The 17456-nt window shown below is 47.3% G+C and overlaps 1 protein-coding gene across 1 annotated transcript; it reads right to left on the reverse strand.

Annotated features, from left to right (window-relative positions):
• Nucleotides 1-9667: 9667 nt before the first annotated feature.
• Nucleotides 9668-10819, reverse strand: CCL21 (C-C motif chemokine ligand 21). The gene is made up of 4 exons (XM_002708013.6): nt 10679-10819; nt 10438-10558; nt 10158-10331; nt 9668-10076 (listed from the first exon to the last, which is right to left on the reverse strand). Exons 1-4 carry the CDS (start codon nt 10743-10745, stop codon nt 10043-10045), a joined length of 396 nt encoding a protein of 131 aa, XP_002708059.1. The 5' UTR covers nt 10746-10819; the 3' UTR covers nt 9668-10042.
• Between the last annotated feature and the right edge of the window lie 6637 nt (nt 10820-17456).

Here is a 17456-nt window from a genome sequence, read left to right on the forward strand (position 1 = left end):
GCCATTGCGTTTACTTTGGGTGCGGAGCCAGGAAGGGCTCAGAGCCTGAGGCAGTGCATAGCCCCTTGGCTCACAGCATAAATAACTCGCCCCCAGCCGATTCCCGAAGCCAGATTACGGGGTCAACCCTGGGAAAACGGTTCCATTTCCCGCGGGGGTTATTGAGAGCCCGGCCTTGTGCGGGGCGCGATGCCCAGGGGATGAAGGACTTTAACATGTCACGGGCGGAAAGGGCGTTCGTCCTGTGGTAACTGGCACATTTGAGGACAAATAATAAAAACGAGGACAACTGGTTTCAGAAAGATGAAGTTAATGGGAACAGAAAAATTCAACTCCCAGCCTGCGGTTTGCCTTAGACAACAGAGGCCCGCGGTGCGGCTGCTGCCCCCTGGCAGCGGAGCTGGGCAGTGCGGCCCTCACCGCCCCGGCTCCTGGATTGCAGGCAGGGTGTTTTGAGAAAAGTGGTGCACTCAATATTTGTTGCAGCTCAATTCACAATAGCTAAGACATGGAATCAACCTAAATGTCCATCAACGGATGACTGGATAAAGAAACTATGGGATATGTACTCTATGGAACACTATACAGCAATAAAAAACAATGAAGGAAGCTGGAAAACATCATGCTGAGTGAAATAAGCCAGTCCAAAAGGGACAAATATCATATGTTCTCCTTGATTGATGGCAACTAAGCGAGCATCTAAAATGATACCCATTGAAGTGAAATGGACACTATGAGAGACAATGACATGATCAGCCCTTGTCTAGACTGTTGAGGAACAACTTACTATTTTATTCCTTTTAGTATTTTTGTTGTTGTTGTTATTGCTCTGTTTGTTCTACATAAGACCACTGGTTGAACTCTGTAATCAATGCACAATCATTCTTAGGCGTTTAAAATTTACAGATAAGTGATCTCTATTAAACATAGGAGTGGGAATAAGAGAGGGAGGAGATATATAGGTCGGCACATGCTCACTCGGACTTACCTCCAATGGTGGAATTAGAAATGTGCCAGGGGATTTCAACTCAGTCTTACCAAGGAGGCAGGTACCAATGCCAGCGCACTTGGTAAAGTGATAAGTATAAATACACAACCAATCAAAAAGATAGGGTAAGTGTCAAAGAGGTTTCACAAATAAGACCAGTGTAGCAAATAATGAAGGATAGAATTAAAAGGGAGAGAATGATCCTGCGGGGGAAATAGGACACACAGGAGACTCATAGAACGGCAGCACTCCTGCCTCAGAATCAACCCTTGGGACATTCGGATCTGGCTAAAAGGTCCATGGGAGCCTCACAGGCATGGAAAGCCATGACACGGTGGCAAAAAACAATCTAAATGAAAGATCCTGGTGAACAAGACCCCAGCAGAAGGAACAGGCCATCAAGGAGGGAGGCGCCTTTCTCTGAAGGGAGGAAGGAACCTCCACTGTGATACGGCCTTGACTAAACAAGTTCAGAGTCAGTGAACTCAAGGGGCTTCCATAGCCTAGACAGCTCATAGCAAGAGTCTCGGGTGATTGCTGACGTCATAAATAAGAGTGCCAATTGTTAAATCAACAATGGGAGTCACTGGGTACATGCTCCCCACGTAGGATCTCTTCCATAGCCTAGACAGCTCATAGCAAGAGTCTCGGGTGATTGCTGACGTCATAAATAAGAGTGCCAATTGTTAAATCAACAATGGGGGTCACTGGGTACATGCTCCCCACGTAGGATCTCTGTCCTTAAGGTGTTCTACTATGAAACTTAAAAACAACACTACTGGTTGAACAATACCCTATACCTTGTGCGGTTGTGTGAGTGCAGCCTGTTTAAATCCTTGCTTAGTGTATACTAAGTTGATCTTCAGTATATGAAGGTAATTGAAAATGAAACTCGATGAAGGGCGGGCTGGGAGAGGGAGTGGGAGAGGGGAGGGCCACGGGAGGGAGGGAGGTTGGGGGGGGAAGCCACAACAATACAAAAGTTGCACTTTGTAAATTCACATTTATTAAATAAAAAAATAACTATATAACAAACAAAAAAAAGAAAAAGAAAAAAAGAACTTAATACTTTACCCTTTTAGTATTTTTTATGTTCTACTTAAAACTATTGGTTGAACTCTGTAATTAATACACAATTACTTTTAGATGTTTAATTAATGCTATAACTAGTACTCAAATAGTATTTTACACTTTGTGTTTCTGTGTGGGTGCAAACTGTTGAAATCTTTACTTAATATATGCTAAATTGATCTTCTGTATATAAAGATAATTGAAAATTAATCTTGATGTGAATGGAAGGGGAGAGGGAGTGGGAGAGGGGAGTGTTGTGGGTGGGAGGGAAGTTATGGGGGGGGAAACTATTAAGCTATTGTAATCCATAAGCTTTACTTTGGAAATTTATGTTCATTAAATAAAATAAAAAAAGAGAGAAAGTGGTGCAGGCTGCTGGGGGTTCACAGGTGTGTTTTGGTTACACTAGTTTTTTTTTTTAAACAATAAAAATTATTTTCCATTTAATTTGAAATACAGACACAAAGGGACGGAGACAGAGATAGAGATCGTGCATCTGTTTCCTCCCCAAATGCCGGCCACAGCCAGGGCTGGGCCAGGCTAACGCCAGGAGCCCTGAACTCAATCTGGGTATCCCACTTGGGTGGCAGGGACTTGAGTACTTGAGCCTTTATCTTCTGCCTTCCAGGGTCTGCATTAGCAGAGAGCTAGAGCCAAGAGCAGAGCCGAGACTTGAACTTAGCTATGTAGGCCATGAGGTGTGGGGGTTTTAATCACGCTGCCCGTTGTCCACCCTGCAGTGACACTCTATATGTTGTGCTGAAACCCATTATTATCCCAACTCATGGTTCTAAAGCAACAGTCCTAAAGAATGTGAAAGCAGAGTTTCTCTTTCTGGGGTGTTTTAATTTGCTTCTAACCGAGAAAGGGATGTGCTGATGACAATGAGGTTTTCAGCTTCTTAACAAAACCGACACTCTGTGTAGGAGAATTGCGGAGCTTGTACCACTTGAAGAATTACAAGTGTGGCTGCTAGAAACAGAGGTGTGGCAATTTCAGCATCCACCAAAGTGGCAACTCACGGGTCAAGACGAGTGGTACAGGATGGGAGTGTTGGCAATTTCAACAAACACCGTATCACTTTGCCCCCAAACACAAGGAGAAATGACACCTGGATGTGGGAAAGAAGAAGGCCTTCACAAAGGAGGCCAGCTGAAGCTGAAGAAGTGTTTTGCAGGTAAATGATGAAAACTAGGAAGCCAATGAAATTTGAGCTTTTACAGAAAACAAATTACAGACTCCATCCCTGTCACTTCTCTGGGCCACACAGCATCGTGGGAGACGCCGAGCGTGCCGAGCGTGTCAGTGTGTCTGGCTTGTAGCTCCGTGCTGCCCCACGGAAAACTTTTTAAAAAATAAAAATATCTAAAGGAGCCGGCTGTCACTGGCCATCACGTCCCCCTAAGGACTGGGTTGATAACTCAAGAATGTAACAGGGGCTGGTCACAGTGGCGCCCATCTGTCACCGTGGGAGGAGTGGTGGTGTTGAGAAACCTGGTTGTTTCCTTTGCAGTTGGTTTCAAGTTCATGTGACTCAGGTTATTAGGACCTTTCTATTAGCTACAGTTCCAGGAGGTCTGACTGGCCCTGTCCATCCTTTCCTACACTGTCAGACTCTAATTTTTTTAAAGATTTATTTAAAAGAGTTACACAAAGAGAAAAGGAGAGGTCTTCCATCCGCTGGTTCACTCCCCAATTGGCCACAATGGCCGGAGCTGCGCCGATCTGAAGCCATGAGCCAGGAGCTTCTTCCAGGTCTCTCATGTGGGTGGAGGGGCCCAAGGACTTGGGACATCTTCCACTGCTTTCCCAGGCCATAGCAGAGAGCTGGATTGGAAGTGGAGCAGCCGAGACTCAAATTGACGCCTATATGGGATGCTGGCACTACAGGAGACAGCTTTATCCGCTACGCCACAGCGCTGGCCCCATCTGTCAGAGACAATAAAACAAGGGAGGAGTGAACCTGGGCAAGCAGGAGGCACCAAATTCGGAGGCAACACTGACAGTAAGAAGTAGCTGCCCTGCAATTTCATTAGTCTGTGCGTGTCTGTTACCATTTTATGGAACGATGGTGGTGAAATTTAAAGACACCATGTCAGTCATTTCCTCAATGGCACTGGGGATGATTTGTTGTTTGAAGATACTGGTAAGGGGCTGGCACTGTGGCATAGTGGGTAAAGCTGCTGCCTGCAGTGCCAACATTCCTTATGGGCGCCAGTTCAAGTCCCGGCTGCTCCACTTCTGATCCAGCTCTCTGTTATGGCCTGGGAAAGCTGTAAGAAGATGGCCCACATCCTTGGGCCCCTGCATCCATGTGGAAGACCTGGAAGAAGCTCCTGGCTCCTGGCTTTGGATTGGCACAGCTCCAGCCGTTGCAGTCATCTGGGGAGTGAATCAGTGGATGGAAGACCTCTCTCTCTGCCTCTCCTTTCTCTGTGTAACTCTGACTTTCAAGTAAATAAATAAATCTTAAAAAAAAAAAAAGATAATGGTAACTCAGTTCTACAGCAATGAAGTGATTTGCTTCTCCAATCTTAAAGGAAAACCCATGATTCCAGGAACTGGAGTGAGTGTGTTTGGGGCATGATGAGTTTGTAAAATTTGTAAATAACTGTTTTTTTTTTTTTTTGCATTTCTGCTTTTTAAAAAATTTCTAGTAGAAGCCATTAATTGTTTCCTGTTGAACAGCAGTATACTAAGAATATTCAGAAAAAAAATGTATCTTTATGTGGGAACATGATGTTGGAAACGCTTCACATTTACAATTTTGTTTTTGGCTTTGCATCTGTTTTATCTGAAATATTTACCTGCCTTGGGAGCAGTCTTTGGGAAAGTTATCTCTATCCCTTCTCCTGTTTTGGTCCGTGTGGGTTTATGCCTTCCATAGACATTACTCTTCTGCACTTTCAGCTGGACTCAGGGAGCAGTGAGAAGAGCCTGTGTTAATTTGCAGCCTTTATTCTGGACTTCCCCATGTCATTGAGTTTAATGGTGTTGATTTTTTTCCCTTATGACTTCTCTTTTATGGTTTTTAAAAAAATTCTCCCACCCCCTTTTTTTAAGATTTATTTATTTATTTGAAAGGCAGAGATACAGAGAGAGAGAGAGGAGAGAGAGAAAGAGATCTTCCATTCTCTGGTTCATTCCCCAAATGACTGCAATGACCAGGGCTAGGCCAGGCCGGAGCCAGGAGCTTCTTCTGGGTCTCCCATGTGGGTTCGGGGGCCCAGGCACTTGGGCTGTCCTCCATTGCTTTCTCAGGCACATTAGCAGGGGGCTGGATGGGAAGTGGAGCAGCCAGGACTCCATCTGGTGCCGACGACGCGGGATGCTGGCACAGCAGGTGGTGGCTTAACCTTCTGTGCCACAGTGCTGGCCCCTCTTTTATGGTTTTATGCCTTACCTAAGAAATTGTTTTCTACCATAAGATTATGAATACATTCACCTATTTTTCTGCTATATCATACATTTTAAACATTCAGTCTTTAACCAGCCTTCTATGTTGAAATATTTGAGGGGCTGTGATAATGTCGAAATAGAAGTGTTTTTAAAAACAGAAGAACAATTAGAACCTTAAAGAATTTTAACAAAGGTTTATATATTTATTTATTTGGAAGATGGGGTGAAAATGAGAGAGAGAGAGAGAGAGAGAGAGAGGAAAGAGCTTCCATCTGCTTGTTCACTTCCCCAATGCCAGCAACAGCCAGGGCTGGGCCAGGCTGAAGCCAGAGCCAGGAACTCCATCTGGGTCTCCCATATGGGTGACAGGGACCCAAGCACTTGGTCCTTCCTCTTCTGCTTTCCTAGATGCATTAGCAGGAAGCTGGATTAGAAGTGAAGTAGCTGGGACTCGAAGCAGCACTCTTTTTTCTGTTTTTTTTTTTTTTTTTTAAAGATTTATTTATTTATTTGAAAGGCAGAATTACAGAGAGGCAAAGCGAGAAAGAGAGAGAGAGAAAGAGAGAGATCTTTTGTCATCAGTTTTCTCTCCAAATGGCCACAAGGGCTGGAGCTGGGCCAATCTGAAGCCAGAATCCAGGAGCTTCTTCCAGGTCTCCCACATGGGTGCAGGGGCCCAAGGACTTGGGCCATCTTCTGCTGCTTTCCCGAACACATTAGCAGGGAGCTGGATGGGAAGTGGAGCAGCTGGGACTTGAACCGGCAGCCATGTGGGATGCCGGCACTGCAGGTGGTGGCTTTACCCATTACGACACAGCACCGGCCCCAAAAATGGCACTCTTATATGGGATGCCTGCATCGCAAGTGGTGGCTTAAACTGATGTGCCACAATGCTGGCCATCCCTTAAAGAATTTTTTAAAAAATTTATTTACTTATTTGAGAGATGGGGAGGGAGGGAGGAGGGGATAAAGTGAGAGAGAGGAAGAGAGAGAAAGAGCTCATCTATAGCCAGAGCTAGACCAAGCTATGCCTGGAACTCAATCCAGGTCTTTCACATGGGTGGCAGGAACCCAATTACTTGAGCCATCACCACTGCCTCCCAGGGTTTGCATTAGCAGGAAGCTGGAGTCAGGAACAGAGCCTGGTATGAAACGCAGGTATTGAGCCTACGTACTCTGATGGGGGACTTGAGTGTCTTAAACCACTAGGCTAAATGCCTGCCGCTGGAATCTTTAAGAAAAAGAACAAGCAGAATGACAAAGGGAAAGCAAGGATGGTACACTACTGCTCTCTGCAATGAACATTCGCAGAGTCGTAGCCATAAGTGATCATCTTAGTGGTGAGCCTGTGTCTGCAGGATGGAGTGGCAGGAGAAGAGGTTCGGTAAGAAAGATGCATCTTCACTTTGTGCAGCAGGAGGTGAGTTGGCAATGTTTAAAAGAGATACAGAAAGAAACTGAGACTTAAAACAAGTATTTAGGTGTTTGACACTACCTCCTAGAAGAAAGTTTCAGAATTAAGTTGTTGGAAATGGTATTGTTCAGAATAAGCCTTTTTGTACTTTTTGAAACTTTAAAAAACTACGAATATGTATTATTTGTTTTTTCTTTTTGAATTATGTATCTTGTAGAAAGAAGAAAGAACGGGAGAACATTGCTGAGGGTGAAAGCTACGGTGAGAGTGGCCATTTGCTCTCTGATGCAAATAACACGCTGCAGGTCTACTCGGGGCAGGGCTTGAGGCAAATACCAGGCACGCAGCTGCCGCAGGAAAGCCTCGTGAAGCAGGAGCTTTTGTCTGTTCTGCTTGTTTTTCCTTTCACTTTAGCGCAAGCAGAAGTTTTTGGTTGGGTTTATTTTGCTTTGAGGTTATATTTCTTTATTTTTAAAAATGAAAACACTTTTAATTGACATGTCCATATTTATGTGATGATTCCATACATAAACACAGTGTGTCACAGTCAAATCCGGGTAATTAGCATTTCCAGCTCCTCCAACCTCTATTGTTTCTTTATGTTCGGGAAACTTCCAGCAACTCTCTTCTAATTGTTTTGAAATGTGTAATAAGTTGCTGTAAATTGTGCTCACTCTAATGTGCTACAGAGCACAGAACCTGTGCCTGTTACCCACCCTCTCTACCCTGCTCCCTTGCCCCTTCCCAGCCTCCACTTCTGTGAGACCTGTTCTTCCAGCTTCCACGTGGGAGCGAGGACATATGAGATTTGTTTTCCTGTGCCTGGCTTATTTCACTTGACATGCTGTCCTCCAGTTCAATCCACATTGGCAGGGCTGAGGGACAGGCATCCTGATGTCAAAGGCCCTTCTGCCTTTTGTAAAAGTCTAAACATGGGAAGGGATTGTGTCCAGGAGGGGCTGGGGAGAGGGAGAGACTACGGAGGAGGAGAGAATTCTTTAAGACTGTGGGGGGATTGCTGTGTAGGTCCAGCCAGCATGGACATTGGGCTCCGACCCCTGGCTGTGAGGGAACAGGTGACAGGATGCAGGGATGTCTTGGGAGACTGGGTCCAAGCCCAGAGGGCCTCATGTCTGAATTCCCATGTCTCAAATGTGGCACAGAGATGAGAGTTTGAAAGTTGAGGCCCTGCAGAGACAGATCTGACCGTAGGGGTCAGAGCATGATGGCGTGCAGGGCAGGCAGGACACTCCCCCTCACCCGCCAGCCTTCTATGACTTCTGCATGGCTCTTGGCAGATGCAAGGGCTTGGAATAGGAATCAAGTTCATTTAAAGAACATTGCAAAATGCTGTTCCTTGCACATCTGAATGTATAGGCTAAGATCACACCTATTGCACATGGGTAGGTAGGGAGGAGTCCCTGTCTTTCCCCAGCCTCTGGAGGAGCGAACAAGCACATACTTTAATGATTTTATGGTAAGCAGTAAATGCTGTGGCACTCAGGCTCCTATGGAAGGAAGAGGAGGTGGGGTGGCGAGGTCTGGCGAGTCCCCGCCTTCCTTGCCCACCTTCCCCACCCCCTGCAGGGTCTGTCTTCTTTTTTTTTTTTTTTTTTTTTTTTTTTTTTTTTTTTTTGACAGGCAGAGTGGACAGTGAGAGAGAGAGAGACAGAGAGAAAGGTCTTCCTTTGCCGTTGGTTCACCCTCCAATGGCCGCCGCGGCTGGCGCGCTGCGGCCAGCGCACCGCGCTGATCCGATGGCAGGAGCCAGGAGCCAGGTGCTTTTCCTGGTCTCCCATGGGGTGCAGGGCCCAAGCACCTGGGCCATCCTCCACTGCACTCCCTGGCCACAGCAGAGGGCTGGCCTGGAAGAGGGGCAACCGGGACAGAATCCGGCGCCCCGACCGGGACTAGAACCCGGTGTGCCGGCGCCGCTAGGCGGAGGATTAGCCTAGTGAGCCGCGGCGCCGGCCAGGGGTCTGTCTTCTTTCCCACATTGCCTGACCTCATCCGCTGGCCTCCTCTCTCCCTGCTTGGCAGGTGGGGGGGGGGGGGTGTATGGAAGCCCGGCTGGGGTCTTCTTGGAGAGCAGAATCCTGGGACTCTAAAAATGCACCCCGCGAAACTTATTTCTTGGCTTCAAGAGGTTAAAGGGTCCCTGGGACCCTGGGTCCCTGCCAGGGGAGGAAGAAGAAAACAGAAAGGAAAGGGAGAAGGCTGTTCCAACTGGTGGACAGCTGAGGGAGTCCAGGGGCCCAGACAGGGAGCAGAAGGGCACCATGGCCTCATCAAACAAAGAGGGGAGGCCGGGGGACCAAGCCTCGTGGAACAGGGCAGAAGGGGGTCCTCTTAGCTCGTAGGGAGGGGATCCCTGGGGCTGGAAATGTGTCCAGGGTGGGTCTCAGTGGGACGTGTGTTTGCCTGTGTCCCAGGTGGGCCCAGACCATAGCCTCACCCTGGGGACCTTTCCTGAGGTCCTTGGAGGTTCTCCTGCAGTCCGTTGATAGATCTGGGCAAAGATCTGGAGCTCACCCCTGGAGTAGGGGAGTGCTATGCAGACCCAGGGCAGGGATCTCGGCAGGATCTCTCTAGGTCTGCTGTCCCCCTGCAGGACTGGATCCTGCAGGGCCACCAGTCTCCCTTCCACTTCCCAGGTGTGTGGGCCCTGAGAGGGAAGGGAACCCTTGGCATAAGTTGAAGTGTAGAATTTGCCAGCCTATGCCCTTGGCTGGGTGTGATCCCACCCTGTAGTGACCGTAACTTTCCCACAGACGCAAACACACAGGAACAGGTACTTGGGTGGGAGGCCAGAACAGCTTTTTATTCAGTTAGGTATAAATCATATTTACAAGGAAGAAGGGGGCACAGCGGGGAGCAGGCTCAGGGCCAGGTGACCTCTCCCTGGGGCAGTCCTGCTGCCTCCTCTCGCACTCCCTAGGAGACTCTCTCTCTCCTGTCTCTCCGGGCCTGGCCTGGCCTGGCCTGGGCTGGGCTGGGAAGGCAGATGGGACGGTTGAAGCAGGAGAAGGGGTGGCAAAGCCTGCACAGGGTGGCTGCTCTGGGGCCCCTGAGTTCAGTCTCTTTCCAAGTCCACTTCTTGCCCCTTGCTTTGGGATTCCAAGCCCCAGGGAGGCTGGTGGGGCCTCCTGTGCTGCAGGCTGGTCACGGGGCTATGGCCCTTTTGGGGTCTGCGGCTGCTCCGTCCTAGGAAGGCAGAAGACGGCGGTGAAAAACGAATGGAGGCTCCCCTTCGCTGTCCTCCCACCGTCCCCTCGGCTTCCTCACCTCTTGCAGCCTTTTCCCTTCTTGCCGGACTTGGAGGCACCCCCGTCCTTCCTACAGGCTTGGACTTGTTTCTTTGGGGCTGGCGGCCTGTCCAGACGCTTCATCAGCTGCTGTACCCAGGGCTCCTTGGGGTCTGCGCAGAGCTCCGGCTGAGAGCGCTTCCGGGGTGAGAACCTGGGAGTCGGGGGCGAGGAGACCTTCCTGGTCTTGCCCACCAAGCCCTCCCCGCTCAGCTGCCAGCCCGCACCCTCCCCTCCTTCTCCACCCTGAGCCCACTCACAGGATGGCTGAGATGGGGCAGCCTAAACTTGGCTCCTGCTTCCGGTAGCTGCGGACAACCTTGTGGGGAATCTTCCTTAGGCTGTATTTGAGGCAACAGTCCTGAGCCCCTCCGTCACTGCCTGCAGGTAGGGGTCACAGGGAGCCAGGGGCTGCTGGGAAGCTCTCATCCAGGCCTGTCCAGCCCCTTGCCCCCACCAAAGACTCCCCTGCCCCCTCTCCCCACCCCCCACCCCGGGTACCTTGGGTCTGGGGGATGCAGAGTGCCAGGACCAGGAAAAGGAGACTCAGAGCCAGCGGCTGAGCCATGGCTGTGGCAGCGGCTGAGCAGGAGGCCAGAGCTGTGGCTGGGGTGCACAGCTGCTAGCCGGGGGGTTGTGTGTGGGCTGGGACTGGCCTGCTGTCTATTTATGCAGTCGGACACTTTCACTTCCCTCATCCCCTCCTTCTTTTCCTTCCTGGAAGATGCTGGGTCCCGTGCTGGCACCCGGCCGCACTAGAGTGCCAAACACAGAGCTCCTCTGCCCCCGGCAGCCCGATGTCACCAGCTGTGCCTGTCAGCCCCTGCGTGGTGCAGGTCTGGCCGCCTCTGCCCTGGTGGCCTGTGACTGAATCCTCACAATGCTCCAGGCTCCACACGTTCCCCTTCCTTCCAGAGTTGGATTATAAGAGGTTTTTTTTTTTTTTTTTTCTTGGATGGTAGATGTTTATTAGACATATGATTTGCAAGGGTTTGCAGCTCTGTCGAGTTTCTGATCTTAGAGAGAAGCGTTCAGTGTGTCCCCAGCGAATGTGGTGTCAGCGGCAGGGTTTTCATATTTGGCCTTTTTCACATGGGGGAAGTTCCCTTCTATTCCTGGTTTATTGAGTGAAAGGACACTGGATCTTTATCAAGTTCTTTTTCTGCATTGATTGGGATGGTTGAAAGGTATTTCCCTTCATTCTATTGATGCATATTATATTGACTATTTTTGCGTGTGTTCAAATCCCATTTGGTCAAGATGTGTACTTGTTTTAATATGATGCTGCATTCAGGTTTCTGATATTTTATTGAAGATTTTTATATCTCTATTCATAAGGGATATTGGTGAATGGTTTTCTTTTTCCTGTGGTGCCTTTGTTTGGCTTTGAGATCAGGTAATTCTTAGAGTGAGTCAGGGGGTGTTAGCGCCTCTTCAGATTTTTGGGAGTTTGAGAAGGATTTATGTTCATTCCTCTTGAAATGTGTGGCAGAACTCACCAGTGAAGCCATCTGGCTCTGAGATTTTCTTTGTTGAGATATTATTACTGATTCGGCCCCCTTACTTATTAGAGATTTATTCAGATTTTCTGTATCTTCTTCAGTCAGTTTTGATATTTGACTTTTTTTTTTTTTTTTGACAGGCAGAGTGGACAGTGAGAGAGAGAGACAGAGAGAAAGGTCTTCCTTTGCCGTTGGTTTGCCCTCCACTGGCCGCCGCTGCAGCCGGCGCACCGCGCTGATCCGATGGCAGGAGCCAGGATCCAGGTGCTTTTCCTGGTCTCCCATGGGGTGCAGGGCCCAAGCACCTGGGCCATCCTCCACTGCACTCCCTGGCCATAGCAGAGAGCTGGCCTGGAAGAGGGGCAACCGGGACAGAATCCGGCGCCCCGACCGGGACTAGAACCCGGTGTGCCGGCGCCGCAAGGTGGAGGATTAGCCTATTGAGCCACGGCGCCGGCTGATATTTGACTTTTTTGAAACTTGTCCATTTTGTCTAGGTTATTTAACTTGTGGGTGTACAGTTGTTTATAGTATTCTCTCACAGACCTTTTTACTGATGTCAAATTGGTAGTGATATCCCCATTTTCATTTTTGATTTAAATAATTTGAGGCTCCTCTCTTCTTTTCATAATCTACCTAAAAGTTTATCAGTGTTTTCAAAGAGCCACGTCCTGATTTTGTTGATTTTTCTCTACCATTTCCCTATTTCCTATACCTCTGTTTTAGTCTGTATTTCCTTCTTTCTACTCTCTTTGCCTTTAGTTTGCTCTAGTTTTTCTAGTTCTTTAAATTGTATAGTCAGGTCATTGAGTTGAGGTCCCTTCACTTGTAGACATTCACAATTATAAATTTTTCTCTTAGCACTGCTTTCACTGTCTTGTAAATTTTGTTGTAATTATGTTTTTATTTTCATTTGTCTCAAGCTATTTTCTTTCTTTTAAAAATATATTTAAACAATTATTTATTTATTTTTATTTGAAAGACACAGAGAGAAAGAGAGAGAGAGAGAGAGGTCTTCCATCTTCTGGTTCACATCTCAAGTGCCAGCAACAGCAAGGACTGGGCTAGGCTGAAGCCAAGATCCCAAAACTCCATATAGGTCTCCCATGTGAGTGGTAGGGACCCAAGTACTTGAGCCATCATCTGCTGCGTTCCAGGGTGCACATTAGCAGGGAGCTGGATCAGAAGCAGAGAAGCCATGACTTGAACCAGGCCGTCTGATGCCGGATGTGGGCTTAATCATTGAGCCAAATGCCTTCCCCCTGGAGGTATTTGCTAATTTCTCCGGTGAGAAATTTCTTCTTGAGCATATCACTTAGTTTCCATGTATTTGTGGATTTTTGAGTTTTCCTTCTGTTACTGATTTCTGGTTCAACTGCATTATAACTTGGTTTGTGTCTTGACCTGTTGTCTTTCCTGGAGAGTGTTCCGTGCACACCTGAGAAGAGTGTGCATCCTACTGTTGTTGGGCAGTCTTCTGTGTCAGTCTGCTAGGTCTAATTGGTTCAGAGTATTGTTCAAGTGCCCTGTTTCCTTATTGGTCTTTGTCTGGTTGTTTTATCCATTATAGAAATGACATGGTGAAGCCTCCAACTGTTATAGAACTGTCAATTTCTCTATTCCATTCTGTTCATTTTTGCTTCCAGTGCTTTGGTGCTCTATTGTTAGGTATTTATAGTTGTTACATCTTCTTGCTATATCAAACGTTCTATTAATGTATAATGTCCTTATTTGTCTCTTTTAACTCTTTTTGGCTAAAACTCTACTTTTCCTAATGGTAATATAATGACCTCAGATTTTTTTTAGATTTCTTTATTTAAAAGAAAGACTCACACACCACACCAGAGGGAGAGACAGAGAGAGAGAGAGAGAGAGAGAGAGAGAGATTTCTATCTGTTGGTTCATTCCCCAAATGGCTGCAAGAGCCAAGGCTAGGGCCAGGCCAAAGCCAGGAGCCTGGAACTCCATCCAGTCCTTCCAGATGGGTGGCAGGGGCCCAAGCACATGGACCATCTTCTGCTTATTTCAAGCACATTAGCCAGGAGCTGGATTGGAAGTGGAGTAGTCAAGACTCAAATCAGTATGGGATTGTGGCGCAGCAAGCTGCAGCTTAACCGCTGCGCCACAACAATGACCTCCCCGTTTCCTTTTGGCCACTATTTGATTGGATATTCTTTCTATCCTTTGACTTTCAAAGTCTTTGTATCTAAAGGGAGTCCCTTATAGACAGCATGTAAATGAATCATTTTGCCTGTCTCTGCCTTTTTTTCTTTAAAGAATTTATTTATTTATTTGGAAGAGCTATAGAGAGAGGGGAGAGGGAGACAGAGAAAGATATCTTCCATTCACTGGTTCACTCCTGAGATGGTTTCAATAGCCAGGGCTGAACCAGGCTGAAGCTAGGAGCCAGTAGTTCTTTCATCTGAGTGTTCCACATGGGTGGCAGGTGCCCAAGCACATGGGTCACCCTCTGCTGCTCTTCCCAGGCCATAACAGAGAGCTAGATAAGAAGTAGAGTAGCCAGCACTCAAACCAGCACCCATATGGGATGCCAGCATTCCAGGCAATAGCTTCATCTGCAATGCCACAATGCTGGCTGCTAGTGTCTGCCTTTTAATTGGAAGATTTAGTCCATTTGCTTTAGAGTAATAAGGAAGGATGTATTTATGTCACTTATGTATTTGTTTTCTGTATATCTTGTATATATTTTTCTTCTATTACTGCCTTTCTTTGTGGTTTTTTTTTGACAGGCAGAGTGGACAGTGAGAGAGAGAAACAGAGAGAAAGGTCTTCCTTTGCCATTGGTTCACCCTCCAATGGCCGCTGCGGCCAGCGTGCTGCGCTGATCCGATGGCAGGAGCCAGGTACTTCTCCTGGTCTCCCATGGGGTGCAGGGCCTAAGCACTTGGGCCATCCTCCACTGCACTCCCTGGACACAGCAGAGAGCTGGCCTGGAAGAGGGGCAACCGGGACAGAATCCGGCGCCCCAACCGGGACTAGAACCTAGTGTGCTGGCGCCACAAGGCGGAGGATTAGCCTAGTGAGCCGCGGCGCTGGCCCATCCTTTCTTTGTTTTTAGTTGATTTTTTTTGTAGTGTACCATTTTTATTCCTTTCTTTCCTTTTCCTTATGTTATGTGATTTTTTAAAAAATATTTATTTATTCATTTGAAAGTCAGAGTTGCACAGAGAGAGAAGGAGAGTCAGAGAGAGGTCTTCCATCTGCTGGTTCACTTCCCAGGTAGCCACAACAGCCGGAGCTGCGCCGATCTGAAGCCAGGAGCCAGGAGCTTCCTCTGGGTCTCCCACACAGGTGCAGGGGCCCAAGGACTTGGGCCATCCTCTACTGCCTTCCCAGGCCATAGCAGAGAGCTGGATCAGAAGTGGAGCAGCAGAGACACGAACTGGTGCCCATATGGGATGCCAGCACTGCAGGCGGTGGCTTTACCCGCTACACCACAGTGCTGGCTCCTGTAATTGTTTTAATGGTTACCTTGGTAACTACAATTAGCATCTTAAATGTATACCAACTTAGTTTTTAAAATTAATTTATTTATTTGAAAGGCAGAGTTACAGAGAGACAGAGGCAGAGAGAGAGAGAGAGAGAGAGAGAGAAAGAAAGGTCTTCCATCCGCTGGTTTACTCCCTAGATGGCCGCAATGGCCAGAGATGTGCTGATCTGAAGCCAGGAGCCAGAAGCTTCTTCTAGGTCTCTTACGTGGGTGCAGGGGCCCGAGGGCTTAGGCCATCTTCTACTGCTTTCCCAGGCTACAGCAGAGAGCTGGATCGGAAGTTGAGCATCCAGGACTTGAACTGGTACTCATATGGGATGCTGGCACTGCAGGCGGCGGCTTTACCTGCTACACCACAGCACCGACCCCACCAACTTAGTTTTAATAAACACCCTTCTCCTATTCATTTTAGTTCCTTCTCCTTTGTATTGTTATGGTCACAGATTACATCTTTATACAATGTGTGCCCATTAATATAGACTTACAATTATTTTATGCATTTGCCTTTCAATTTACATCTATATATTATATATATATACATATATAAGATTTATTCATTTGAAAGGCAGAGTTAGAGAGAGAGAGAGAGAGAGATCAATTGAGTAGAGAGAGAAAGAGAGAGAGAGATCAGCTGCTGTGGCTGAATCTGGACTGATCCAAAGCCAGGAACCAGGTGCTTTTCCCAGGTCTCCCACGTGGGTACAGTGGTCCAAGGACTTAGGCCATCTTCTGCTGCTTTCCCAGGCACAGTAGCAGGGAGCTGGATCAGAAGTGGAGCAACCAGGACTTGAACTGGCACCGCTATGGGATTCTGGCGCTGCAGGAAGCGGGTTTACCCTCTATGCTACAGTGCTGGCCCCACCTTTCATATTATAAATAACAAAAAGAGGAGTCACAAACAAAAAAGTATGTAATACTATGTGAGTTACCATTTATTGTCATTTTGTTTCTGTTTGAAAACCTTCTGACTTTTTTTTTTTTTAATTTGCCTATTTTAGTTGAAAGGCTGAGAGAGAGGAAGAAAAAGAGATCTGCTGTCTACTGATGTACTCCTAAAATGCCTTCAGCAGCCAGGGCTGGGCCAGGCTGAAGCCAGGAGCTGGGAAATCCATCCTGGTTTCCTACATAGGTCGCAGGAACTCAAATACTTGCCCCACCCCCTTCTTCCCAGGGACATCTTCAGGAGGCTGGAGTGGAAGTGGAGCCACTGGGACTTGAACCGGCACTCTGATATGGGATGGGGGTGTCCCAAGTGGTGGCTTAACTCACTGTGCCACAGTGCTCACTCCAGCTATAAATCTTTTTGAGGATCTCTTGAATATAATGAGTTACTTCTCTTTTTGCTGCTCTCAAAATTTTCCCTTTGTCTTTGGGTTTCAACAGTTTGACTGTAATGTGTTTCAATGTGGATCACTTCAAGTTTATCCTGCTTGTGGTTCTTGAGCTCATACTGTTTATCAGATTTGGGATATTTTCAGCTATAATTTCTTCAAAAAAACTTTTCTCCTCTTTTGAAAACCCTGTGATGAGGTTGAGTTGATGGTGTCCTCAGACTGTTCACTTTTCTTCCTCTGTTTTCTAACTACTTCTCAGATTTAGCCATTTTTATTGTTTTATATTCAAGTGCACTGATCCTTTCTCTTGCTGCCCAAATCTGCTGTTGAACTCCTCAAGTGAATTTCTCATTGTGATTTTAGTGTTTATGGCACCAGAATTTATTTTGGGTCCTTTTTCTAAAAAAAAAAAAAGTTATTTCTACCTTATTGATGCTCATTTTGTTTCTGTACTGTTTCCAGATATCTTTTAATTCTTTGCCCATTGGCTTCTTCTGGGTCTCCCATGCGGGTGCAGGGTTCCAAGGCCTTGGGCCATCTTCTACTGCTTTCTCAGGCCATAGCACAGAGCTGGATTGGAAGTGGAGCAGTCGGGACTAGAATCGGCACCCATATGGGATGCCAGCATTGCAGGTGGTGGCTTTACCCGCTATGCTACAGCTTCAGCCCCAAATGTATTTTTTTTTCCAGTTTATTTTATTTATTTCAAAGTTAGAGTGACAGAGAGAGGGAGAGACACAGAGAGAGAAAGAAATCTTCTATCTGCTGCTTCACTCCTCAAATGGCTGCAACAGCTCACACAGGGTCAGGCTGAACTCAGGAGCCTGCAACTTCATTTCGGTCTCCTACATGGTAGTAGGGACCCAAGTACCTGGAGCATCTTCTGCTGCCTTCCCAATTGCATTAGCAGGAAACTGGATTGGAAGTGGAGG

The sequence above is a fragment of the Oryctolagus cuniculus genome, chromosome 1, assembly GCF_051225735.1.
Source record: "Oryctolagus cuniculus isolate XC-2025 breed Fujian yellow rabbit chromosome 1, ASM5122573v1, whole genome shotgun sequence".
Classification (NCBI taxonomy): domain Eukaryota; kingdom Metazoa; phylum Chordata; class Mammalia; order Lagomorpha; family Leporidae; genus Oryctolagus; species Oryctolagus cuniculus.